This window comes from Vidua chalybeata, chromosome 5 (assembly GCF_026979565.1).
Source record: "Vidua chalybeata isolate OUT-0048 chromosome 5, bVidCha1 merged haplotype, whole genome shotgun sequence".
NCBI classification, from domain to species: Eukaryota; Metazoa; Chordata; class Aves; order Passeriformes; family Viduidae; genus Vidua; species Vidua chalybeata.
The window spans coordinates 58,269,358-58,295,633 of record NC_071534.1 but is presented as its reverse complement, the minus strand read 5'-3'; the positions used below and the strand labels follow the sequence as shown (position 1 = coordinate 58,295,633).

The 26,276-nt window shown below is 45.1% G+C and overlaps 2 protein-coding genes and 1 long non-coding RNA gene across 3 annotated transcripts in view; 1 reads left to right on the top strand and 2 right to left on the bottom strand.

The window, feature by feature from the left end:
- Nucleotides 1-13,552, bottom strand: part of LAMB1 (laminin subunit beta 1) — a 42,281-nt gene extending 28,729 nt beyond the window's left edge. The window contains exons 1-12 of the mRNA XM_053943213.1: nt 13,466-13,552; nt 13,136-13,305; nt 10,689-10,824; nt 8,710-8,783; nt 6,673-6,861; nt 6,493-6,556; nt 4,789-4,991; nt 3,383-3,503; nt 3,032-3,220; nt 2,583-2,762; nt 2,053-2,165; nt 1,150-1,229 (exon numbers count right to left, since the gene is read on the bottom strand). Of these exons, the coding sequence (XP_053799188.1) occupies nt 1,150-1,229; nt 2,053-2,165; nt 2,583-2,762; nt 3,032-3,220; nt 3,383-3,503; nt 4,789-4,991; nt 6,493-6,556; nt 6,673-6,861; nt 8,710-8,783; nt 10,689-10,824; nt 13,136-13,305; nt 13,466-13,502 (1,556 nt within the window). The 5' untranslated portion in view covers nt 13,503-13,552. The remainder of the gene's footprint in view (nt 1-1,149; nt 1,230-2,052; nt 2,166-2,582; nt 2,763-3,031; nt 3,221-3,382; nt 3,504-4,788; nt 4,992-6,492; nt 6,557-6,672; nt 6,862-8,709; nt 8,784-10,688; nt 10,825-13,135; nt 13,306-13,465) is intronic.
- A 1,190-nt stretch (nt 13,553-14,742) lies between these two features.
- LOC128788738 (uncharacterized) lies at nt 14,743-15,835 on the top strand. The gene is made up of 2 exons (XR_008431186.1): nt 14,743-14,833; nt 15,307-15,835. It is a non-coding gene; the product is annotated as an uncharacterized LOC128788738 (long non-coding RNA).
- Nucleotides 15,836-18,140: 2,305 nt separating this feature from the next.
- Nucleotides 18,141-26,276, bottom strand: part of LAMB4 (laminin subunit beta 4) — a 47,548-nt gene continuing 39,412 nt past the window's right edge. The window contains exons 28-34 of the mRNA XM_053943176.1: nt 25,898-26,101; nt 24,186-24,330; nt 22,174-22,378; nt 21,418-21,556; nt 21,006-21,182; nt 19,806-19,959; nt 18,141-18,450 (exon numbers count right to left, since the gene is read on the bottom strand). Of these exons, the coding sequence (XP_053799151.1) occupies nt 18,311-18,450; nt 19,806-19,959; nt 21,006-21,182; nt 21,418-21,556; nt 22,174-22,378; nt 24,186-24,330; nt 25,898-26,101 (1,164 nt within the window). The 3' untranslated portion in view covers nt 18,141-18,310. The remainder of the gene's footprint in view (nt 18,451-19,805; nt 19,960-21,005; nt 21,183-21,417; nt 21,557-22,173; nt 22,379-24,185; nt 24,331-25,897; nt 26,102-26,276) is intronic.

The window sequence follows — 26,276 nt, the reverse complement described above, 5'->3', positions numbered from 1 at the left end:
GAAACAAGCTGGGCCATGGCTGGGCTGTTACCCCAAAGCCCTGGAAGCAGCTGCGCTGGGGGAGCTGTTATGAGCTGTGTGGTGTAACCCATCTGTGTGCAGGGAGCAAGCACGGGGGAGTAAATAATCCCTAACATCCACACTGCTGTCTGCCAAGGGCTAATAATTCACTCGGGAGCAGACAGGAGAGACGGCCCGTGGGACATTCCCACGGCAATCCCTGATGCAGATGGGGTGTCCGTAGGCTGTGTCCTATGGGAGTCACACTAAGACGAGTCCCACACTCCCCCAGTGTGGTCCCATGGGCTTCAGTGGGGAACAGCTCTCTGACCCCCTTGGGAAACTTCTGTGACTTTAGACAAAAGCTGACATTTCAAAGGGTTTGTGGAAGGAAGGGGAGAGGAAAAAAAAAAGCAAAAAAAAGCAAAAGAACATGCTGCTGTTGACAAGCCAGGGGATGGACACACACCTAGCACACAGAGAACTGCTCTGGTCAGAGGAGCAGGCTGGCTACCCAGCACCCCACTGACAGGGCAACTAAGCCACGACTTTCCATGCTGATACTGATGGATGCATATTCAAAACTTACAATTTTCTCTAAAAAATGTCCGTTTCCCCAGTGGGCACTTCCAGGTCCACATCCTACTCCATGCAGCACCACTGGGGCAACAGAGCAGTACTGTGCAGCTAGTGTGCTTCCCTTAGCACCAGTGGGCAGACAGATTGGCCAAAGGGCGATTTGGGAGCAAAGCAAGACCAGCCTGTCCATGTCAGTGTCCATGTCCATGTCATGCCCGATTCCTGCTTTCATCCTGTAAGAGCAAAGCTTTGACATGGACCATACCCTGGATTACAGTCAAGGCAGAGCTTAATCCACATCTGGTTCTACCCTGGCTGACAAAGGCAGAGCTACACTAAAAACAGTTTTACATGTTCACTTGTACCAGTGGCACAAACAGAGGTTGCTCAGCACAGAAAAGACATGGATGTCCCTGTCACCCTTGCTGCAACCAAGATCTACCACCTTCTGAAGCAGAAAGATGGATATCAAACATCTTCCCACAGAGCACAGTGAGCCCTGCATGCTGGGGTTACAAAAACATGAAGCTGTGTGAACGATTACAGGAGAGCAACTGGGCTGAGACTCACTTGTTGCTCAACGCTCCTCCCTGGTCGCAGTCGCACGGCCGACATCCATCCATGTCATTGCTCAGGCCCCAGTGCTCGGCCTGCAGGAGAAATCACCAGCACTGTAACCTGCTGCAGACTTACTTCCATCTAACCCAAAGGCATATTTTTAAGCACAAGCTGTCCCAGACTGCCCCACAACCCATGGATCCTGCTCCCCTAGTTGTGGGTCTACCCCCACAAGCACCAACAGCACTTCCCTACCTGCTCTCCTCCCACCTTGTTGACCATTTCAAGGACAAGAGAGCCACACATGGGGCAGTGGGTGTAGGGCACTGCACTTGCAGGGCTGCTACTCTGTAAGTTGCTTGCTGGATAGACAGACAGACAGACTTGTTTGGTTTTTCCATGCAGTTCACTGCTAGATAAGAGCTTCTCAGTGTTTGCACAAACACATCCAGTTGTCTGACAGTGTGTTTCTATAACACTCCAGCAAGCACAAACACTACATGGAAATGTATGTGTGTGAAATAATCCCTGCCTAAAATAATGGGCTGTTTAGAAAGCAATTTTTTTGGTAACACTGTTTCCCTGACCATTTTGTCTTTCACCCCAGCAAGGACTTCAGCAGAACTGCCCCAGATCCCTTATTTTCAGAGCAACCACAGGTACCCCAATGTCTCACTCGTTATGGTCCCAGGAATTAGACTGGATGCTCCTGTCTGCCTTGACATGCATCCCAGCTCCCCAAAACACAGCACACTTCATGGCTCCTGACGTATCAAGGTGCCCTTTACAGCCTGAATGTCAGGCATGGGCTAGTAGACCGTCAGAGACAATGGGCAGCACCTTGCTCCATGCTTCCCACACTCCAGCCTCCCTCACACCAGTGTATCCTAGTTTATTTTATGGTGAACTACTTGCCAGACATTGATTGCACTGCTTTCCTGTCACCAGACGCTTACAATAGCAGTTTCCTGTCTCCGAATCACAAGGATTCCCCCCGGGGTGGGTACCCAGAGGATTACACGCACAAGCTAGATTGGGAAATACAAATAGGCAGGTCAAAAGAAGGACTGGAGTTGTATTTTAGATAGTGTTCAACTTAAATATATACATTAAATTTTCCCCTGAATTCCCCATGACAGAAATTAATTTAATTCTTTGCCCACCACCCATTCCAGTAAAATTTCTCTGGCCTAGAGACTAATAATTGAAAAGAAGTAAGAAGGATTATGCTATTTCCACTGAATACACTAGAAGGATCAAATGGCAAACTGCATTTTAAGGGCTGGTGGACTCCAAGCTACATCAAATCCACAGTAATGTTTTTCCTTTAACCAAAACATGAAAAAAAGGAAAAAACATCCATCCCACAAACCAACTTCTCCTGGCACTAACAGTTCCTCAAAGAGCTTTTGATCACACATAAAGGAACATATGTTTTTACTCACACTGACAGCCCGCTGGGTCGTCGGCACTCAGGCCATAGAAACCTTCTTTGCAGAGGTCACAACGCTCCCCCTCGACAAATAATTTACAACGGCACTGTCCGGCAATGAGGCCGGTGGAGAAATCAGTGTAGCGGTCGCAGATCCCACCATTCTGGGAGCCAGCTGGGTCACAGTTGCAAGCTAAGAAGGAAGCATCACACGTGTTTTATTAACTGCTACAAAATTAAAGGCCAAGTCTCACACCGAATTACTGAAACTCAGCTGCTGTGTAGAAAGACTGTCACTCCTGCATGACATGGTGTGGGTTGGACACACAAGGACCAGGTAAATTCCCAGATTCTCAAAGAGAAAACAAAACCCAGCCAGGCTCACTCAAGACCTCCAAGACAGCCACCTTTCCTCAGGGATCCCAAGGCCTTTCCCACCCTGTGGAGTGGGGCTGCACTTACGCTCACAGACGTCGGGGTCCCGCAGGTCTCTCTCCGGGTGCTGGAAGTAGAAGGGCTTGCACTGCTCGCAGTTGCGTCCCACAGTGTTGTGCTGGCAGTCGTCGCACACTCCCCCACTGGTGTTCCCCGTCGTCATGTACACAGCCATGTCGAAGTGGCACTGGCTGGAGTGGCCATTGCAGTTGCACTCTGTGACAAAGACAGAAAGCAGAGTAAGAGTCCTGGGGGAAGTGCAGCTCTGCAGAAAAGACACACTGGTGTCAACCAAAGAACATGAAGGGTTTACACACAAGCCCAAGTAACGGCATGTAACGGTCACGGCACCCAGTTCTGCATTTTAGTCCAACTCACTTTTGCATGCGTTACTATTGCGACCTTCAGCGGGGCGCCAGGGTAAGTCATGGTAGAAATCCAAACACTGCTCACAGTTTAATCCTTTGGTATTATGTCTGCACATGCAGTGACCATGAACCTGTAATTAAAAAAAAAAAAGGAGGAAAAAAAGAAAGAATGAAAAAAAGAGTTGGTTATAAACGAAAAAGGAAAAAAACCCAAACCATTCTACGATGAATGCAAAATAAATCTAGCACATAACGGACATATACTTTTGGAGACTTTAATCCATGTAACTGCATTTAGAAAAGGCATAAAGGGCCATAGGAATGTCCTTCACCTGCCCAGGTGTCCTCATACAAATTTGTCCTTCTTTCTTTACTGGAATTAGTGCCTGAATAAATGCTTTCAGAAATAAAAAAGGAGAGCACAGTTCTGCCCCAATAATCACAGAAACCTCTTGGAACTAAAAGTTAGCTGTTTATTAGCTGTTAATTAGCTATTAACATGCATCTATTTATATCAGCAGGTCACTAGTCCAGTGCCTTCTTTCCAACCCTGCCTTGGTTCTCAGAGTAAAGATAACAGCCAGTTTGGATGGCGTTTATCCATCAGCCCCAGGCTTTGCCTTTGACTTGTGTACAGAACAAGCATCAAGCAGACCAAGAGTTGTTGTGTGACAGCTGCTGCCACAGACCACTGGCACTACCAGCACTGTAGCCACGATGCTAAAGGCAAAGCTTGGGTGGAGACACTGACCAAACACAGGCAATGGAGCATACCCAGCTCGACAGCATCCTGCAGCCCTGGACACCCCACACAACCGTCACACATGCTTCCACATCGCCAACCAGTTAATAACTCACCCATTAACAGGGTGCTAGTATGGCTTGTCATGCAAAAACCATGGGAAAAAGCAGACCCCAGAAGGGATGTGGCACTTGAGCAGCAGCACACTATGGAGGCAATCACGGTTTTCCTTCAGGGCTTGTGTTTATTAGGACTACAACCTCGACTTCTCAGCTGGTAACGACTAATAAACACAGGTTATGTTTGATTGACAGGTGTTTCAGCCTTTGATGCCTCTATTCCACTTCAATTTTAAGGCAAGCAAGTCAACTTACACATTGGTCTCTGACCTAACAAGGCTACACTCCCTTTCTTCATTCCTACCTTTCAATTTCATCAGCTCTTTAACATAATCAGAAAAGGAATTTTAAAACAATTATCACCTAATCTGAGATATGTGTTTGATTAATACCAGTAATGACAAATGTGTTTGCCAAGAAGGTATAACAGATTTGTTGTTTGAAAATCAAGCGTGCAGAGGTAAGGGACAGAGTGTCATCTATACATTTGTGCTCAAATCACTTAAAAGAAGCACAGACAAGAAGAGTTTTATGCAGAAAAGTGTGAATATTTACCATTCCTTCCACTTCCTCGTCCAAGCCCTCCACCGGCGCACACTCACTGGCGTGTCCGTAGCAGAAACAGTTCCCACGAACCACCATGTCGTAGATGGCATAGTAGTACTTCTCTCGGATCTCCATCCTGGAGTCCAAGAGGTTATCTCCCAGCGTGTGCAGCTTGACGAATTTGACTCTCAGATTTGTGATCTTTAATAAGTCTGCAGGGGACACACATAAAATACCTAACCAGCAAGCCTATTTTGGAATTATTTACTAGATAATATTTTGAATGGGAGGAAGCCAGGAGTGACTTCCTAAGCATGCTTCCTATGGGCAGATTAGATCAGATTTAATTTCAGCACCTACACATCACTCCCCAAATTTAAAAAAAAAAAAAAAAAAAAAAAGAAATTACATTATTTTACTACAAATTGATAACTGTGTAAGTATGTTTAAGCATAATTTTAAATAAGGGTCTATTTTATTACAGACATGCACAGGCACATACACAAACGTTAAAGGCAAGGAGAAAAGCACTATCTAAAAGACACTGGTTCTTTGGGGTTTTAAAATATAAGATGGGTAAGGACTTGATATCAAGAAACTGCTGCCAAGTGGACCAGGAGCCATTAGAGTTATGAAACTTTTGGAAAAAGTCTTAGCTGGAAACAAAGACAAATAATTCTTCTTTTGTACACGCCCAACTTTCCTAGCAAATGTAATTAGTCACATTTTGTGGCATGAAGTAACACCCCATCACTGACCAAATATAAAGAATTTCTTGAGGGATAATTCATGGGAATACAATATTGCAGTAATTAATACCAGCCACATGTCTACTTTGATATTGTGAGTCCTATGGAATTTATCTTAGAGTCTTGAACTAGGGTTGACAAAGCACTTCAAGCCCATGAAGGCAGTTTCTCCTTTAAAATGTTGAGTAAAGAAAAAAAAAAAAAAAACAAAAACCTAGCATTAAACTCATAGCAATGAGCTGACACTCCTCTACTTTACATATTTCCTTTTGCTCCAGGTAACTTTACACTGAGGGACATGAACCCGAGCTGAGAATGCATATTAAATCAGAGGTCAGGTTAAGGCCAAGCACTGCAGTTCCCTCAGGCCAAATGCCCCACAAGGTTTTTCTTTAAGCCAGAGAACAGAACTCTCTGAGCAAGAGATCTCTCTACCTCTGCACTCATGGACTGCCATGACCATGCACAAACACTACAGCAAGTTGTGGTTTACGACCACATCTGAGTGGTCCAGCCATTCAGTGCTACCATGGCCAATTGTTCCAAAGCCATGACTGTGTTCTGAAAAATAAAACACGACCCCATTGATTTTAGCTGGAAATGCACAATGAAGTAAGTACCTTTGTAGCTCTCTTCATTTGCTTTCTGAATACTGTACAATTACAGGGTCACATTCCAACTCTTGGCAACTGCATGTATTTTGGAGAAAGGGAGTTTTTAATGAAAATATATTCCTGATCAATTAAGAAAAGGACCAAATTCAAAGAAGTGTGCAATGGCAATCCCTTGAGTTCACAACACTGATCTTTATTTTCCATCACATCATGATACACAAAGGTATTCATATGACTTCAAAACTGCTATCAGGGCTAATGCATGACTTTGTTAGTGGATTACTAGTTTTTGTAAGCAAGTAAGTGCTGAAATGCTCTCAAATCAGCCTGAAAGGTAACTGCATACATACTCTGAATCCTTGGACTGTATGGATCTTCAATTCGAAAAGCAGGATCTAGAACACGATATATTACCTGGAGGAAAAATCAAACAACAAAAGATTCAGCTGAATCTGAATTCAGATTCAGAGAATCTGAATTTGTAAGGAAAAGGTCTACACAATAAACATATTAGAAAAATTGTCTCTGACCTCTCCCTCTGTTGAAGGTTCAATGTCAGAGTATCGGGAATCACAGATTATATCATCCACTTTCTTCATAGGTCCAGTTGAAATCCCAGGAAATGAGCTCTCACAGTCATAAGCAAAATACCTGTAAACGTGCCAAGTCTGTCCAAAGTCAGATGATCTTTCAATCAACATTGCAGCAGGACGGAATGTCTAACAGTAAGAAAAACAAGAGATTTCATTTGGTTAATTATTATTTGCATTTACATTAAATCTTACTGGTGTGAGCAATCCACATGTCTAGATTTTAATCTCTCTCCCTGCACCAACTATTTCCAATATGTGGAAATATTGGAAATACTTTTCTGATGATATTCCACTTTCTTCTCAGAGGCAGAGTGTTGAAATAATACTCAACAAACCATAGACTACCCATCTTCAAAAGGTGGCACCCAGTGGCCAAGTGCTTAAACACACTTAAACGAGAAAACTTGTAAGTTTTTTTTATTCCAAACCCTTTCTGAAAAGTGGGGGTTAAAGTAGGGCTTTGCAAAGACAAAAATTTTTTTTTCCCACAGCTTGTGGAAAGCAGCAGAGCCTTCTTCCTTGCTATACCTCTTTGCCTGATCTTTTACAAAGGACCTAATGGGCCCCCTCTCCTACTGTAGGGAGCAGGAGGCCACTGCAGTGCTTCCCATCCCGCTCTGACGCCCAGAAGTTACTGCTGAGCAGGTACCTCTGATGCTCAGAGAAGCCCCAGCATTTCCTCTCTTTGTCTGACCACCTGACCTTTTGCAGCATCTCTGACGTTCAGTGCCAGCTGTCCTCTGTGCTGCCTTAAGAAAACCTTCTTTATGGAGATTGAGAGGCTCAGCTTCATCCACTCATGCCGCATTTGACTGCCTCAGTCCCCAGTGACCCTCCTCCAGCTGGCCTTGCCCAGACTCTGGCAGGCTGCATTTACTTCACACAAACCAGTGTCCTTCTTACCTACATGTACTCAACTCTAGAACAACGAACTAATAAAGTTTTGAAAAGATTTTTAATCCCTCTGACCTAAATAAAATCATGTTTTCATTTTTGTGCTGCCTTTCAAAAACCAGATATTTATTTAACCCTAGCTTGTACCTATCAAGAAATGCCAACAATCTCTTCCTTAGTTTTAGGTATTCAGAGGAGGTCCTCCTCCCAGAGCCAAGCACAAGCATTCCAATCACAGCTGGAAAGAAATTTTCTCTCTGCTTCCTGGCTGAAAATATCACCCAACTTAGAAACTATTATCTCACCCAACAAAAAAATTTAGCAACCCAGAAGTAAGGCAGCTCAACTGTCTACCACACAAAGGCCACAAAGCATCTTTAAAACTATCTTTTCCCTGCAGTCTTCCTCCTGACAGCAGACCAAACCCCAGCACTGGCGTACAATGGCTGCAGTGTCAGGGGTCTTTTGGGGGTCCCTTGCTGCTGGCTTTAGCAGAAATGACCATCTTCCACTTCAGCCACCACCTTAAGGCACAGGGAGGAACCCTAGTTGATGCCACAGGAAAGAGGAACCAGCTGTCCTAGAAAGCTGAGGCGTAAAAATAAAGATTTTTAAAAAAATAATTTGTCCACATGGGAAGAGCATTTAGAATGTACAGGACATAAGCTACCATTCCAAGACATCTGTTTGTGAAAAAACAAAGACACTTTGTGTACAGATGTTCCTTCTTCCTGAAGACCTTTCCATTTGCCAAAGGAAAACTGATACCATGGCCAACTTTTTTCAGGAAAAAACCGCCTTGCTACTATATGACTTAGCTAACAATCTTCTAGACTACAACCACCAGAGACACACCAACACAAAACCCAGCTTCAGCATGACTCCTTCTGCAGCCTCACTGGAGTTCAAAGACAAATCAGAACTCAGCCTTTCTGCATGACTTCAGCACTGGTTAATGGCTGGCAGCTCTGAAAAATTCAGGCCAAACAGCTCAGACAAAGCCCAAATATCAAATAGATGTGAAAGACTATGAGACCTCTCATTTCCTCATGTTTTAGGGTTTGGGGGTGGCTTCCTTACCTTGAAGGTCATAATGAGATGAGTGAAATGAAACTCAGCCTCCAGGTCCAGCTGGATAGTTACGTTTTCCAAACCTGTAGGGGCAGAGAAAAGAAGGTGTTCAGCAAACAAGGACACCTGCCAGTCTCTACATCTAAATTTTGCCAAAGCTCTTCACTCTGTTGGCATGAGATTATTTTCTTTACCACACTGCTCTGTTGTGGAAAAGGAATATGATGGTTTAGTGCATGCCTGAGGTAGAGGGGGAGACACCAAGAATCTGCTGAAGAGTATCGCGCACGGGATTCCTGATCAGCGCCAAACGCGCTACACCCAGAGCGTGAGCCTGCAGTGCTGTTTGAGACAGAGGCGTGGATGGGACCACCACAAGCTGGGTCCTGGCACCAAAGCCCCCAGTCCAGCTGGGGTTGCTGAGCCCAGATCTGTGTGGTGGCTGCAGGCTGTTCTCCCCACACCCCAGCCTCTCTGGCAGCAGCAGCACAAGCTTCTGCAGCCCTAATACCCCCAGTCACACTGATGTCTGGGGAGGGCCATTCCCCACCACTTTTCACTCACTCTGGACTCTCCTGTCCACAAGAACAGTTCCTCTATAACCTGGTTTTGAAACACTCCTAAAGCAACTATCACAGCCTTGCTTTGCAGTCCCAAGGGTTAAGAAAATGGTAAGAGGAAAAAGGTTTTCCAAACTGCTGTAACCAAACCTGTGGTCAAGGACTCTACACAGAAAGGAAGAAAAACAGCTAGAAATATTATTTTGCCTTCTGAAAAGAGCTCTCAAAACAGCTGGATACTAATTATATCATAGTTAGAAATAAAAAATAAAATCAAGATTTACAGAGAGGAGAAGGGGTAAGAAATGAAAATAATAAAACAATAAGGCACTTAAATTTTTGACCAGCTGTAACCTTCTGTGAAGCATGCAGCAATAGTCCCTTATGCTGTATGCCTGAAAACATGAATTGGACAGAAAGAATCATTTGTTTTTTATTGTTGAAGGACATTTTCATGACCTTATGAGCTAAGAAACTTTTCTGTGTGAATGCTGCCAAGCCTGTTGCAAAAAACATGAATTATCTGGAATGCTGGAAGAGAACTGCTGGCAGCAAGCAGTTGATCTAAATGGTTAAAAAGGATTTAGTGAAAAATCTTTCTTTAACAGGCAGCAAAACTGTTACAAATATTACCTCTTTTTTTTTTTTTATATATACAATAAGGCAGCTACTGCCAATACATTTGCAGAAATCCCACCCTGTCCAGCCAGCTTTAAGTCTTCAGGACTGCTGTTTGAGAAACCCTCACTGCATTTGTGTATGAAGGCATGCCAAAAGCATAACCAGAAAAGTAAAACAGGCAGAGGAAGGATTAAAAGAAAAAAATAAAAACCCTACCAAACTAATACGCAATTTTTGTTTTTAACGAGCTGGCTTGTTTCTGCAGTTCATTTTATTGTTTGGCAAATGGTACAGAAATTCAGGGAGCTCAGGAGGGAGAAGGCAACTTGTAGGGTAAGAGATATCCCTGGCTTTACTGTCCTGGGGTAGGAAAAGGAAATTGGAGGTCTGCAGGCAGGGCAAGAGCCAGCTCTGTGCCCAAACCCCTCCTTCCACAGCCTCCAGCCTGCAGCGTGGGGAAGCCCTGGGATATTTACTCCTGGAAGGCTGCTCTGCTCTTGCTGCCCAAATATGAAGGAGATCTGAGGCCAGTGTGGGAAACTCCTCTCTTTAGGAAAGGATTTTTGCAGAGTGCTTGGACTGCTGCTTCCAGCACTCCCCGAGGACTCGAGGGGTTTTGTTACAGATTAAGGACCGCTCCAGGGCACACAAAAGCAGCCAGTTTTACTCAGGGCTCCTCACACAGCACGATCCTTCACAGGGCAGTAATCACCAGGCCAGAGATAAGAGCAAACCCACAGGTACCCTTAAACAAAAGGAGGGAAAACAGCTCTCAGCCCCGGAAATTGCTCTGGACAAACCGCATACCATTTTCCGACTGCCACCAGAGCTTCAGGCGATTTGGAGCGAATGTGGTGACGACATTTTCAATGCGATGACTGTCAGGATTGAGAGTATCGTGGAAGGGATCCTCCGAATCACATATGAAACATTTTTTGTCCTCCTGAAACAACACGATAATCAGCGTTACTGATTTTATCCATGGGGCAATAGTTGCTTCCTGCAGATAAGAGTATTTTCCATCCATATCACATTCCACTCATTTTGCCTGCAGGAGTCTTCAAAGATTTTATTTTTTTGTTGAAATGCTAAGTGTTTTTACCTCTATGAATTAATGCAAATTACCAAATGGAAAATATGCCAGGAATTCCATAAACTCCATTTTTAGGGGAAGCATGTTTTCAATGAAAATTGCACTTTCAGGAAATCTCTTTCCAGTGCACGTATTCTCCAGCAAAATTCAAAACCAATGGCAGCATCTACAGAAAAATGCTGAATTGCTTCTGTAAAAATGCACGCGTGCAAAACTGCATCTTAACAACTTGTGTGAAATAATTCTTTTGGAATAAGGCTTTTGGAAGCTGGCTTGGAAATGCAAGTTGCCTGCATTAGTGATACCTCGCATGAGGCTCAGTGTACATCAAGGGGCCCTCTGTGATTTAGCCCTTTTCTCTGAATTCAGCTTGTCAAACTCTACCCAAACCTTGCGTCTTCAGCTGGTACTGCAACCCCAAACTGTGTACCTAAGGTCCATTTGCACACATTACAAGGTCTGCCCAAGCAATACCAGCTCGGAACAAGTCTGGGATGTGCTGCTTGGGAAAGCCAGAAGCTTCTTCACCAGGGGACAAAACCCCATCATGGCTATTACTACAAACAGTGCTATTTTTGCACTGTCCTTCTGCCTAAAATCACCACTTTCTGACTGCAAGGTAGGGTGCAAACTGAACCAAAAGGGAGGGTTCCTGCCCAGACCAACAGAAGGGAGCAGATGAGGGAGTGGAGCTCATTGGATGGCAGTGAAGGAGCCCCAGCACACCCACAACCCATCCCTGCCGAAAGCTACACAGGCATCATTCCTCCAGCACGTTTATGGAGACAAATGCTACTCTTTATCAGCCAAGAATGTGACAGCTGTCAGGTCTGCACCACAGAGGCTTTCCATTTCACCAGTTCTGGCTTCAGTGGCTCCTCCCAAGCTCAGGGCTTCACCTCCCATGAGCCCTTGAACACTCCTGCAGCAGAAAGAATGGCAAGGACAGGGGTCCCAGGGAAGACGTTCCCTACTGCCTGCTCCAGGCTTCTCTCCCCCCGCACTTCATGCTGCAGCTTGCTCCTTCTCTGACCAAAACTGAATCCTACAAGACCTAATTCTGCCAAGCACTCAGTGCAGCCACGGCCCATGGTACTAAGAGGATACTGGCAACTTCCACGATTTCTTTAATCCCACACACTATGGTTCACAATATCCAGGGACATCGCAAATGCTGAACCAGGGCCGGGAGATCAGGAATCTGGGTACATGAGAACTTCTGAAGTGATGCTTTTTACAACGGTACTTCAACATTTTTTGAGACAAGAAAATGTAACAAAGCACCTTTGTTATTTTGTTCTACCAGAGATGCTTATGTTGTTAAAGTCAATCTCAACATACACTGAAAATGTTCAGTGAAGCTAAATCCCACATCAAATAAAGTATTAACTCTATTAGACAGAACTTATACAGTAAAACTAAAGGTGGGGAAAGGATGAAGGGAGACTTGGTAACTTCAGGGCACAAATGAGTCAAGTGCTACAGCCTCTCCTGTCTGCTTCCTGTGGTTTTCCTTCCAAGTGCCAGAATCCGGCCCTATTGTCTCCATAGTAATTGGTCCGGAGATTATCCCTTTACTTTCAGTTCAACAGAGGTCCACGTATAACTGGTAGTTAATTCTTCTCCACCATCCCTTCTCTCTCAGAGATTTTAAGTTTTGTGAGCTGCTTCTGGCTTTAAAAGCAACAGCTCACCAGATGTGCTGAGACAACCTCATTTGCATCCTTTCACTCCAGGACCATACACATGTAATTACATTACGGGGATTGTGGAAAAAATATTGCCGAGCCCTATAGCCCATTCTCCTTTAGGAAACTGTCTAGACGGCTCCGAACGAGCCGGAAAATAAAGCATTAATTGAACTTACTGCGGCACATTCTTCTTTATTGGCCTCGATCGGGAAAGGGGGGTCGGAGCCGAAAGCCGCGGGGGATTCCCTGGACCCAAGGTGTGGGGTCCCGCACGGGACACGATGCTGCCCCACCGGGCACCGCTGCCCGCGCCTTCCACCCGCGGGCGGCGGCTTGTCCCGCTGCCCCGGCCCGGGCGCTGCCCGCGGGCGCGCACCCCGCGCAGGAGGCGATGCCCGCCCAGCGCCGGCAGCGAGCGCGGCGGTCGGCGCGGTGCCCGGGAGCGCTGCCCGCCCGCGCCCGGCGCTCACCTGGAGGTGGCTGACGATGCAGTAGGGCTCGGGCTGGCGGAGGCCGCAGGTGGAGGAGGCGGAGAGGCGGGCGGCGCGGCCGATGAGCAGGTCGCCGGTGGCGGGGTAGCAGCTGCCCTCGGCGCAGCCATAGCTGTACTCGGGCTCCTGTGCCGCCGCGGGCCACAGCGCTGCGCGGCCGCGGAGGGAGAGAGTGGGACAGAGGGTGAGAGAGGGAAGCGGGAGCGCGGCCGGGCTGGGCGCCCCGAGCCGCCCCGGCGGGCGCTGCAGAGGCGCGCCCAGCCCGCCGTACCCCGACGGCGGCCGGAGCGGAGCGGGAGCGGGAGTTACCGAGGCAGCAGCAGAGGTACAGCGGGAAGCGCCCCATGGCAGGCGGCAGGACGGGACGGGACAGGATGGGACAGGACACGACGGGACGGGACGGGACGCGGCTGCCCCTCCACGCGCCGCCGAAAGCCGCGGCTCCGGCCGCTCCACGCAGGCGCCGCCGTTCCCGACTGCGGCCCCGCGCCGCCGGGTGCCCCCGGCCCTCCTCCTCCGCCCCTCCGCATCCGCGGGGCTGGGCCGAGCCCCTCCCACCCGGCCCCCCGCCCTGGGGCAGTCCGGCTCTTAGCCGGGGCAGGGAGCGCAGCCGTCCAGGAAGGGCAGCTCAGTCGGGGTGGGAGACAAGGGGAGGTCCTGTCCCGCTGTAGCCGGGGAGCCCCGAGCGGGGGACCGGGGACTCCAGCCCCCCGGCCCGCAGACTATGCTCTTTCAAGCGTCGGGAATGGGCTCTGGACAGGGTGTGATAATCCGAACGGGGTGGCAGATAGGTGGGGGGAATCACCAATCGGGTGCACCCCCTCCCTGCCCCTGTCGGAGGAGAAACAATGAAGGAATGGGGTTATTGACTTAATCCTGCCTTCTGCCGGTAGTGTGGATGGAGCCGGGCCCCTGCAAGGAAAGGAAGGATGGGTGGACGGACAGACGGACGGATGGATGGATGGATGGATGGATGGATGGATGGATGGATGGATGGATGGATGGATGGATGGATGGATGAATGGATGGACAGATGGACAGACAGTGGTGCATACTTGTGTGGTAAGGCCCAAAACCCAGCAAAGAACCAGGGGATTAGTAACTGTTACACGCAAGGCTGGGTGTAACAGTTACTCTGCCTGGTGCTGTGGTGCCAGCACATGTGGCTCAGGAATGCCATTCCTGGGGATGGTGGCTGCCATACATGGCCAGGTCTGGCCCAGGCAGAGAGGCCCAGCAAGGCTAGACCAGCCACTGCCAGGCTGTGTCGCATTCGCTGGGAGCACATGGCGCTGTTGCCTTCCCAGGGGCACTGGGGCAGCTGCAAGGAATGAATGACTGTGCTGGAGCTGCCCCTGTGCCCCAGCCTCTCACGTCAGTGCCCTGGCCTCTGCTGGGGAACATGAAGGCTTCATTGGCTGGTAGTGGAGTCCCCTCAGCACCCAGGGAAAATGTTTAGCGTTAAATAAATGCCTAGGAGTCTGTATGAAGGATGGATGTGGCTGGGACAAATGTCTGGGTTTATATACCCAGGTTTTGCTTGTGCATGTGTAACACGTGTACTTGTGTAAATCTTTACCAGGTACCAGTGTCCCCCAAGAACACTTTGCCCTCACTATTTGCAGTGCCAGAATGAAAACACGCTGTGGTCTGTCTGGCCCAGCAAACCCTGCCGAGGTAGGTAAATATGTTCATTCTCATTTTACAGATGGATAAGCAGAAACAGAGAGATACCAAGTGACTTGCCCTAAAGGTTAAACACCAGGTTTGAAACATAACCCAAGACTCTGGATTAAAGAACTTGTGGAGCTGTTTCATTAAAGAGATACATAAAATTAAATCATTCTAAACTGACAGGGCAGGAATTGTAATATTCTAAACTTCTTCTGCAATGTGGTCTTCTAAATTCACAAAACAAATTTAGTTTAATAACCTTGTTATATTTTTTAAGCTTCAGTACAGCAAACATTTTTGTCCCCCCACTAACAGAAAATGTTTTGCTTTGCTGCTGGTAGAGCCTCCTCTGGCCCATGGCAGATGGGCAGCAGCATCACCCCATGTGCAACTGTTTCATTGCCACTGGACTTTTTTCTAGTTTTTCCAACTTTGATTGAAGTTTTCTCCATTTGTTTTTTTTTCCTGTTTTATAGCCTTGTAGAAGTCCTGTCCTTCCCTATAGGCTCCTTTGTGCCTTGGCACAGAGAGCATGAAAACGCACTTTGTTCCAGCCTGGGGGTGACCCTGCCGTGCGACATCAGGGATTGAGCTGGAGCTTTGGCCACAGCCTGGGGTGGCCACCATCGCCCATAACTGTGGTATTCTTTCAGACGTAACGGAAACCACCACACTCAGTGTGTGAGTAATTAGGAACAGGGAACTTGTGTCCCTCCCTCTCTGCAGTGCTCGTGACAAATAGTGAGGGGGAGTATTTTAATTTGATTCTTCAAATGATAAAAATTCAGTTTCGTGTTGTGCCCTATCCTTGTGGTTGGTGAACCACCTTTACCGCCCTGGAGTGTCCATTTTTGTGCATGGTTGGAAGTCTCAAAAAACAAAATTTCAGAATTTGACCCCAGTGGGACCCACTTGATCACCCACGTTCTTAAAACACTGCAGTGGTAGAATGCCTGGTAGACAGAGCTGATGATATGATTTTCATTAAATATATCTTTGATTGTATGTCAGTTTGTTTGTGTTGTTTGCATTTTGATTAATTCTATTGAAGTAAAAATGCTCTACAGCAGGAAATTTATTTCAATTATTTTTCAAGAAACAGTTTTCTGAACCATTTCTGCCCACAAGGAGGTGGTCCAGGGGGAACTACAAGTAGGTATTGTTTTATCTAGAGACAGCATTTTCCCCACAAATTAACTTTGAAAAAACACTTTGAAAGTTTTTGCGTCACTTCCAATGGGAAATGCTGCGCAGTTGTAAACTTCTGAAGCTGCCACAGGATGGATTTGGAGTTCTGTGGCCACTGGTCCCATCGGATCTGCTTTCTTTGTGTGTCTGAGCATGCTTGGAGGCAGGGAGGGGAGGTTAGACTTTGTGCTGAATTTCTTCTTCCTGCTTCCGCTTTCCTTTCAGTGATTTCTGTTTCCCCCCATGGATACATCTCCTCTCCAGGCCTGTTTGACTGCTTTGTGTTTACAGATTTCTTATCCATGCAGCTTGTGGAAAGCCATACAGCAATTCTCATAGTCAACAGTGGATTTTAGGAGGAAGTTCTCTTTCAACTTTTTGCTTGTGAATTCAGATTTTTAAAGCCTATTTTCATATGAATGAAATAATTTTGGTTTATATGCAATTGGGAATTTCTGTCAAAGAGCTTCAGTTTGCCTCTTCCAGCTGCAGTTCAGCAGAGATACATCGAAGCCTGCAGGAAATCCTTCCTTACCTGGAGACCTGTATTTGAGCAGCTTGATGTATGCTACGAGTAAAATAGAGATGTTTGATTTCATTATGTCAGAGTCAGCCTAAATACAATCATTTGATTACAGCCTAGTAACTTAGAAAGAAGCCTCACACCTCACAGATGATTTTTCTAAAGTGCTAAAATTCAGAAAATGCTAACCCACAAATTCCATGCATTCCTGTATTCAGGTGGCTTTGTTAGATTATATCAAAATTATAATTTGATTCCATTATTTTCACAATAGAATATGTTACAGCGTAATGCATGTTGCACATTGCCCTGGAGCACAGCTGGTTTGAGTTAGAGTATCTCTGAAATCTCATCTGCCAGCAGTTCCCACCCAAGCCCCCAGCACATACCAACACTACTTTAGCTCTTGTAAACACAGGGTGATAACTATGCAGTGTTTATCTCCGTTGGATCGATAAGGATTGTTTCACGGGTGCTGCTGGCATGGGTAAATTGTTAAGAGCCCTGTGTTCCCGCAGAGCATTCCTGAGTTTTACAGATGTGGTCTGGGCTGCATCCAAGCTCTGAAGCAGCACCGTGCTGAATGAAGTCCCTCGCTGTGGGACAGTCCAGCCAGGAATGACACAACTGGTTTTGACTGAGGAAGACCCATAATTAGTCTGCTCTGTGACCTGCAGGAGTATGTATACCAAGAGTGGGAGTTTGAAACTGAGGCATAGCTCTTCAGTCTAACTCTGGCACGTCTATAACAGTTGCTTAACCACAGATTCCTTCTTTATTAATCTATAAAAAAATAATTACAGCCTAAAATTTAGGCCAATTCGTGTGTTCCTGATGGCTAAAAGAAATTGCTGAGTGAGCCCTGACCTTTGTGAAGTGCTGCATTGTGGGAGAAGAGCTGGAGAAACTGATTTTCAACATTTCTGGCCCTTTAGACTCACAGCTTAAACCTAAGAGCTGAAGTTGTTCTCACGTTGCTGGTTACATTAATGAAAACTGTGTGAAACCCCTCATAAGCGTAAGAAGAACAGGCACTGCAGGAGCGCCATAGCCAGAGGAAAGATTTTAGGGTTGCTTTCGGCGTTAAGCATCTGAGCACTGCCATCCAGTGGGCACCGGGGAATCGGCTCTGTCGCCCAGCGCCGCCGGCCCGGCGCTGCATGGAGCTGCTGCCCGCCGCATTTCCAGTGAGCACGGCGGGACCCTCTCATCGTCAGGGCTCCTGGTGAGGGAACCCTGCTCTGCCTCGGTGAGGAGATGCGGTTGGAGCAGCGACAGCGCCTGCGTACGCTGCTGGTTGCCAGCAGGGGTGGCTGCAGGAGCCTGCAGGGTTTCATCAGCATCGCCCCATCCGAGTCTGGGCAGCCCCTTGCGGGGTCATGGCACAACCATGGTTTTTAGGGGTTGGCAGAAGACACAGGGTGATGGGAGTCTGTCTTTGAGACAGCTACTAGCAGCTCTCTGAGCAATCCTCTTTTTGCATTTCCAACCCCCCCACCACAAGAAGCCATAGACTGCACAGGAGTATATTGTAGAGCTCCCTCAAAGACTACACCTGATTACTAAATCAGATGGTTTATTACAAGGTATTTCCTATTTCCATATAAACTCAACTGGACAAAAGAAGAAAAATAAGAAAAGATAAAATTACATTATTCACTAGACCACTTCAGATGTATTTCCAGAGGAGAGTGGCCTATGCCAGGATTCTCGGGACATGGTAATCATGGTGATTTCAGCTTCATTTTACCTGATAGTCTGTTCAGACTCTAACTCTTGCATGTTGCATACTTGCTTTCCTGCTCCATAATTTCATCTTTAATGGCTATCACTTGTTCCTCTAGTTGTCTCAGTTGCTCTGCCTTATCTTGTTTGGTTTGATTCAGTTCCTGAAGCTTCTTCTCCAAATCTAGAAGAGCAGGGACATGCAACGATGCTCACATTTGTTGTGTAAGTAAAATCCAGGGATTAGCAGCATTTTTTTCCCATAAGCTTTAGAGGCAATAAGCCCATTTTGAATGGGGAATGTTACATATGCAACTGGAGGGAAAAGTCTGGCTTCTGGATACTGAGAGGAGCATGACAGCCTTGAAGAAATTAATTTCTCAGCATGTGCTTTTGTCCATCAGCTAGGATGGGACAGGACACAGAGCTCTTAAAGGACGTGGTTTAAAGGGAAACACAGAGGAACAGTGTGTCCACTGATGTGTGTAAAGCCTAGACAATTTGGATGTGATGGGCTTAGGTCTCCCTCACTCGTGTAATTGTTTTCTGATGGTTCCTATGAAGCTACACCAATGTAAACATATTCGTAATGAGTTAAACCCACAGGATTCACTGCCTGTTTCTAATGTCCTTATCGTCCAGGCATTTGGAGTGACTTGGATGATCTTAACACCTTTCCTCAAGGCAGGTGCTCAAAATATTTATTTGGATCTTGTCCTGAAGAGTCTTCTCCTGGGATGGAGTTTCTGCTTCAGTTTTGCTGATGTTACATGGTATTTTCTGATATTGAGCCTGGGAGGATCCTAGGCCTAAGGGCTCCCAGTGGGAATGCCCAGACCTTGACTATAAGGGGAATTGGGTTCCCTGTGTGCAGGGACATGAGATGTGCTCTTCCTTTTTGGTAACCCTCTGAGCCTGTGTGAGCAGTGGTGCTGGTACAGCCACAGCAGCTACGGTCTCCAGTGCCCGTGACCCCTCTGCCTGACAGGCATGGCCCCACACATTCAGGGCACCTCAGCTTCGGTCTCCACAAGCTGGTAGTTGTAGCTGGTTTGTTCTGCCATTGCTCAGAGATAATGCCTGAAGGGGAACAAGTATGGACTGATGGAAAACAGCTGCCCTACAGCTCTGTCACACAAGGCCTCACCTGGGTGATGTGGGGAAAGGCAGAGTGTAGAGGAAGGATCAAATGTCCACGTGCCCAAAGCAAAGGCATAAATCAGGGCCTCCAGCTAAATCTGCAAGCAGCTTTTATACAGGTTTTGCACTTGCCCTGTTTTTAAACTGAAGAAAATCTCTGCAAGTCCCTGTGTGGACAGTTCTTAACCTTTGCTTATAGCAATGTATTTAAATCAGGAAAAGTACATAAGCCAATCAATTCAACTACTTTTAAAATTAGTAGCTTCAGGCAGGGATTTTGACCAGGTAAATTGTTTTAAACCTAATTTTGGGTGAACTTAGTGTGTTAGTGTCTGTGGGCAAGGACTTCAGCCATGACTACACAGTGCTTACCACTCACTGTGGAAGTGAGAACATCACCTGTTATTCTTTTTATCTTCTTTTCAGTCTCTTCAGCCAGCTTTTCTGCTTCTTCTTTCAACTGCTTCACTTTTTCTAGTGTTACTTTTGGAGGTCCTTGGCTTTTTAGCTTTTCTTGAAGAATGGTATACTTTCTTTTAACGTCAGTAAATTCCTGTAACAAAATGCCATTACTTAGTTTAAGAGCATCTCATAATTAATCTGGTGTACAGCAGGAAGTTTTAATTATTTTTTTAATATCCTCTTTGAACCAAAGTTTAGATTTCTCATTCTCTTTAATATAAAAAAATAGATCCTTAATTTGTAGACATTGAAGAATGCTTTGCAAAACATGATAGAAAACAATTAAAACAAACTGCCAGTGGAGTAATCTAAAGAAGAGGGAGGGGCAAGGATATAAAGAAAATATTATTTAAGATATTTAAGTTTATGCTGGTTTTGCTTCTGTCTATAGGGCTTTTATGTAAATTTCATTTTGCCGTAAGGCTTAATTCAAATTTAATGAATTAAATTTAATTAATTTAGTGACACAAAAACAGTTGCTACACTGTTGCTACCCAGTGTAGCAACACTGGGGTTTTTACATTTTCAATTGTAGAAATATTTACTGGCTAATCTGTTCCCTGCTCATCGAGGTTGCTGTTGAGGCTGCAGTTTAGATTTTCCCTATGGTTCTTGTAACTTGGAAGTATGGCCATGTTCCAAGCTTGTGCTAAAGGTACTTGGTTCTTGCCATTTTAGCAAATTTCTAGCTGCATTTTCAAAAAACTGAACTATTGGAAAGCACCAAACCAATCAAAAACTCCAAGTAACTCCCACAGCAATTATCTCTGAAGGAGAATGGCACAGGATGAATTGTCAGGGTGCTTCCATCACTCAGGTATTTTAATATCTGATTTTGTGATTTGTTCTGTTGTGTTTATTGGTGCCCATGGTGACTACAAGTCTTATACACAGTGCAAGAAAAAAATGTCATGAAGTAGCCAGAGAAATGTGTATGTTTTCTGTCATTCAAGCAAACAGAAGTGTATGCCAGAAACCCTAAAATAAAACACAAATTCTTCTTAACCATGGCATTTTACACTGCATGGCATAAGGAAAATGTTACATTTTGATGACAGCACGGCAATGCTTCTGAAGCAAAAATACTATTAAACATGGAGGAGGTTTTTTCCCTTAACATGTGACAGAAGGGCTTACATTATCAATTTTCTGGGCTCGCTTGTGGGCTGCTTCTGCCTCTGCTCTTGCCTTTGTAGCTTGATTGTTGTTCATCAGCATTTTTGCCTGCCATGTGGCACTTTCATCTTCCATCTCAGTCTGTTTGGCTGACAAGTCATTTAGTTTATCATTTGTCTTGTTCACTTGGTTCTCAGCCTAAAACAGAGCAATTGAAGGCTGTGATTTCTTATGCAACGTCCATCCAGCTTGCGGGGCATGGTAATGAGGGAATGTCCATGGATTAAGAGACAGTTAAGCAGTATGGAATTGGTGTCATATCTGTGCCACATTCTGGTTTTGCTTATTTAAGTTTATCTTAAGGAAACTTCAGAATGAAGTATCTCTTTCTAATAAATCTAGCAAATAAATTAAAATATTTGCAGCAAGATACCTGAGAGATTTGTGTTCTGATGCCTCGTATCTCTTCATTTAACTTTATGATGGTGCTTTTGGAGTGCCCTTGGGACTTCACAACATTTTTTAGTTTATTATTAATTTCACCCACTGGCAGAAGAGCTTTAGCTGCTTTGCTAAAATGGAAAAAAGGAAGTGTATGTAGTATCGTGGTGTGGTGAGCAAAGCAAGAACAAGTTTCAAATGCACCCATGCTGACAAACAGGAATGTTTCCTCAAGTCCAACAACAACCATTAAAACTGTGGTAAATTGGTAAAGCAAAACCTCAGAAAAGGACTTTGTGGGGGAGCAACTGAGTTGCTGTACTCAGGGTGAGGTGGGATGCTGCTGGCTGCCTGGTGGTGCACAGCTAGTAGGGAAGACTCATGGGTGAACATGTTTTTTCTCTTGTTGGGTCTTTCTCACCCTTATTCAAACCACCTAGTGAGCCAGATGCAATGCTCCACCAGGTCCAAGGTGGAATTAAGTAGCTGCTTTGGCCTCTCTGACTTGGCAGGCAGAGGAGCCAAGAGCTGTCAGGAGCTGCTTCCTTTCAGCATGTGAGCTCCTGCAGCCCGGGTGGCGATGGCTCCTTCCTGCTGGAGAGTCCCTGTGGAAAAGGCAAGGTGAAATCTCCATCTGAACTCCCCTTCCAGTGTTACAGGGATACTGCCAGGGGTATGGAGCAGTCCTGCTGTGCACAGTGCCACCCCAGCTGGAGCTGGTACACCAGTATGAGAATACTCTACTTACTCAGCTTCTTGTGCCTCCACCAGCAGTGTCTGAGCATCCTCCCTTTTTATGTTTCTCTTATTATTCAGTTTGTACTTCTCACAGTGGTTCATAATGCTTTGGAGTTTGCCAAGCATGCCTGTGAGCTCTTGTGGAGTCAGGGCAAGGTTTATTTGCAGAACGTAATTTGCCACCTTCTCAATGTCTTCTGGAGGTGCACTCTCATCTGCAACAGAAATGGAGCTGAGAGTATCCTGAAGTAGCTCCTTCCTCCCAGTAAATGGTCATTATGGCTGCCTACCCTTTGAATTATGTGGGAGAATAAAGCTGACAGGCACAGCAAGGGGGTAAGAGAATTATCTCCAACATTTTGTAATTTAATATTATGCTTCCAGATACTGCTGTTAGTGTTGTCAGAACTGACTGAAATGAGGATTTGAACCCACTTTGAACTGAGTTATTAAAATTCTGATGTAGGACAGAGCCCGTGGAGGGCTTTAAATCAGTGCCCAGCACAGCTAGATGTGTCAGAACCCATTTCTCCCTTGGCCCACAGATCAAAGAGGTGCTGGTGAGGCTGGGGTGTGAATGGAGATTTCCAAGCTGGCCAGTGGGTGTAATCCCTTCCCTGGAGTTGCCACAATATTGAGAAAGTGGTTCTTTTGCTTGTTAATGAGAAAGGCTAAGCTACAGAAGGAACTTGGGTCAGACTTGCATAGAATGGGAATTTACAATAGAAAAAACCCATATTTTGATAATTCCCACTACAAATGAGCTTGTCCTAGTTCTTTGCTAAGAGGCAGAGGCACACACAGAGTAGTCAATGTCTTGAGAAGTCACATCATCAGTTTTGTCTTCTGCTCATTTCCATTTATAGACAGGACTTTGTATGATAAAGCAGTTGATATATTAAATGGTTGTGTTAATCTCCAGAATAAGTCAGCAAGAATTAAATAGAAGACATTAAGTGTGCAAACAGTAGTATATTCCTGAGAGCTATTTTCTGTAGAAATATATTAATCCAGAATCACCATTCACATCCATGTTGAGTACAGCATATTTAATGTAACTGTATGCTTCTCAGCTATTCCTGTTCTTAAACTTCAATTAACAAAACAAAGATTTGAAAAAAATTATTTTATAATTGTTAATAAATGTTGTATATCTACTAAGGAACATAAAAGAAGAGTGAAAGATGGAATTTTCAGTGGCTATCAATAAAAAAATCTGAGGCTCATAAGGAGTTAAATGAAACTAAATCTTCCAATTCAATAAAATAATGTAAATTTTTCTGAACAAAAGAAGCCCTCTGTCCTTTACCCTTGCTCCCATTTGGACGTAGAGGTATGAATGCCAAAAGACTACAATCCATAGAAATTCATGAGATCAGCTACATTGAAGAGATTAAAGAAAATCTTGCCATATTTGAACCCTTTGATATGCATCTGGTAAAAAAAAATTGCATCTGTTTCCTACAGCATTTTTTCTGCAATCCCAAGAGTGGAAATTTTTTAGGGTATATACAGTTGTTTTGTTATTTTTTTTTTATGAGAGCTGTGAAGTTCTACCAGAATCCTTTGATTCCTCAATTTACAACTTTATGGAGACGATGGAGTGGGACATGTCCTAATTCCCACGCTCCCTACCGAGAGCCTCTACTTATGGGCCTGGAAGAAGGGAGTGGAATAACAATTTGAGGATGCATTGGACGTGCCTGGCCATTATATATTGTATGAAATTATCTTAGTAGTCCTTTACTCAGATAAACCAGGAACACAGTTACTTGAAATTAAGCACAGTAATAAAAGACGATAATCAGAATGTAACAGATATATTGTAAAACTGATACAAAATATTGTCGCCTGGGAGAAAGAAGCACTTGAAAAAAGGGATTGAAATAGTTCGCACAGCTCAGGATGTAGATGAGAAATTTCATGCATACACAGCTAAATCATCTTCTGGCTGTCCATTATGCTGTATTATATTGGAATATATTTATGAAAAATTAGTCAAAAAGAACATTGCATATTTACCTAACAAGAAGTCTTTCGCTTTTTGGATGAACTCCTTAGCGATCTCTCCATCAACTTCAATTTGATTCCTAGCCGTCTCCAGTTGCCCATTAAATTGTGAGCCTTTCAGTTTGCTGTCTTCTGCCATTTTCCTAATGCTTTTAACCTGTAAATATTATTAGAAACAGCAGTGCCATTTTCTGGAGGTTATCTGTCACTGCTTTGCAAGTTGGGCTCTGACACAAAGGTAATTTTGATCCAAGCCTCAGCTGGAATCACTTGATGTGGCTTTGAAAAGTAGCAGGAGACCTCTTTGGGGAACTCCAGAAGCTGCTACATTCTGGTCTTCATCTGGCCTCAGAAAAAGCCTAAATCAAGCATTTTTTTTTTCTCTCTGCAACCACTGCTAAACCGCAGCCCCATTCTGTTTCTAAAAAAGAGTACCGACAGTTATTGCAGTACTGTAGCTTGTCAGTGATCAGATTCAGATCTAAGCAGATCTTATCAGATTCCAATCTGATTAGAGAAAATGTAATTTCATTTGTCATTTCATATTGGACTTGCTGTTAAAAAAACAGTTAAAGAGGACACAAGGAAGGTAGAATTCAAGGCTTGTATTTAAAAGTTACATTTCACCACTAAATTAATATTCTTGATAATTTAGACAAGAACTTTAGATTAATTACCAAATTCCAACAGTATTTTACTTTGGTAGGGGATTTGCTTTCAAGAATGGCCCAGGTACATCTGCGGTCTGCAGAGGGAAGAGATTTGGTCTTTTCCCATGCAACGAGAAAAAATGCTGATGTTTTTATTTCTGAAATGTCTCAAAGTAGTTCACTCATATTATCACGGAGGTGCCTGAGGCTTGTGCGCACCAAAGGCGATGTCCCGGCAGCCTGGCTGGCGGTCCCCGGCTCGCGGATGCCTTTGGCTGCCGCTGCCTCTCCGTGTCCTGGGGCCGCAGGGCGGTGCCCCAATTGCTCATTTCCAAGCCGGCTGGCTGGGATGCAGCGTCGAGCGCATTTTAAAAAGAGGAAATGGATGCCCAGGCATCCTGCAGGGACAGCACAAAGCCACAGCAGAATGTAATTTCTGCTGGAAAATGTGCTTTGCCTATAACTGTAACAGGCATCATCTCTGACTCTTAATAAGAGCAAACTCCTTGCTGGTGCTTTGAGATTTGTCTGTTTTGTTTCCTTGGCATATGTTTCATTGGCCACACTTTGCTTGAATTATTTTCCACTGCTGCTGTGCAGTATAGTCAGCTAATTGATGCCCTCCTAAATATTACTGAGGGCTGAAAAGCTTCATCTTGAAATTATTTTCAAAAGTAATTTATTGTCAAACACAAGAGTAGCATGAAGTTGTATAAATAGAGTTTAACGCCATGCGCAGCAGTAATCCCATTGCAATAAGCATGTCAGGCTACTGACAAATGGTGCCATTTGAATCTTTCCCAGTAAAAATTCAGACAATTCTAGTCTGAAACATAGACACAGGGCACCATGACTTTTGAAATCTTAGAAGCTGTGAGGAAGAAGATCTAGATAAAGCCAATCCTTGGTGGGGCTGGCACCTGGTACTGAATCATAATAGGTCTGTGATGCTGGGACAGAGTCCATTACTATGTGACTGCTCTTTGTCCAAAGAGCAGGTGAGTTTTTGTAGATTTGTGACCTCCCAAATCTCCATCCATTTCACTGAACAAATGTAGGTTTGATATACAGCACCTGATTCCCAGGTTCCTGTAGCTGAGTAGTCAAGTTATTTAGCAACACAGCAGTCTCCTCAGCTTTCCTAAAGGCCTCAGAGGAGAGAGGAAGAGCTCCAGTGCAGTCTGGGCCACCACACTTCCTTAGTCCATGACTGTCCTGGCACAAAGCTCCCCCACAGGCTGCTGTGGCACATGGCTGGTCTCCTGGAACACCACAGATCTGCAATAGGGAAGACACTTATGTCAGGACTCCTCTGAGGGCCTGAGATACACTCCTAAGGGAAGGAAGATGTTTGGCATCATATGAACGTTGAATATAGGATAGGATAGGATATTCCCTAAGACACAGCATCTGGTCTTTGTAAAGATGGGTATCACTGCCAGTTACAGGTCCC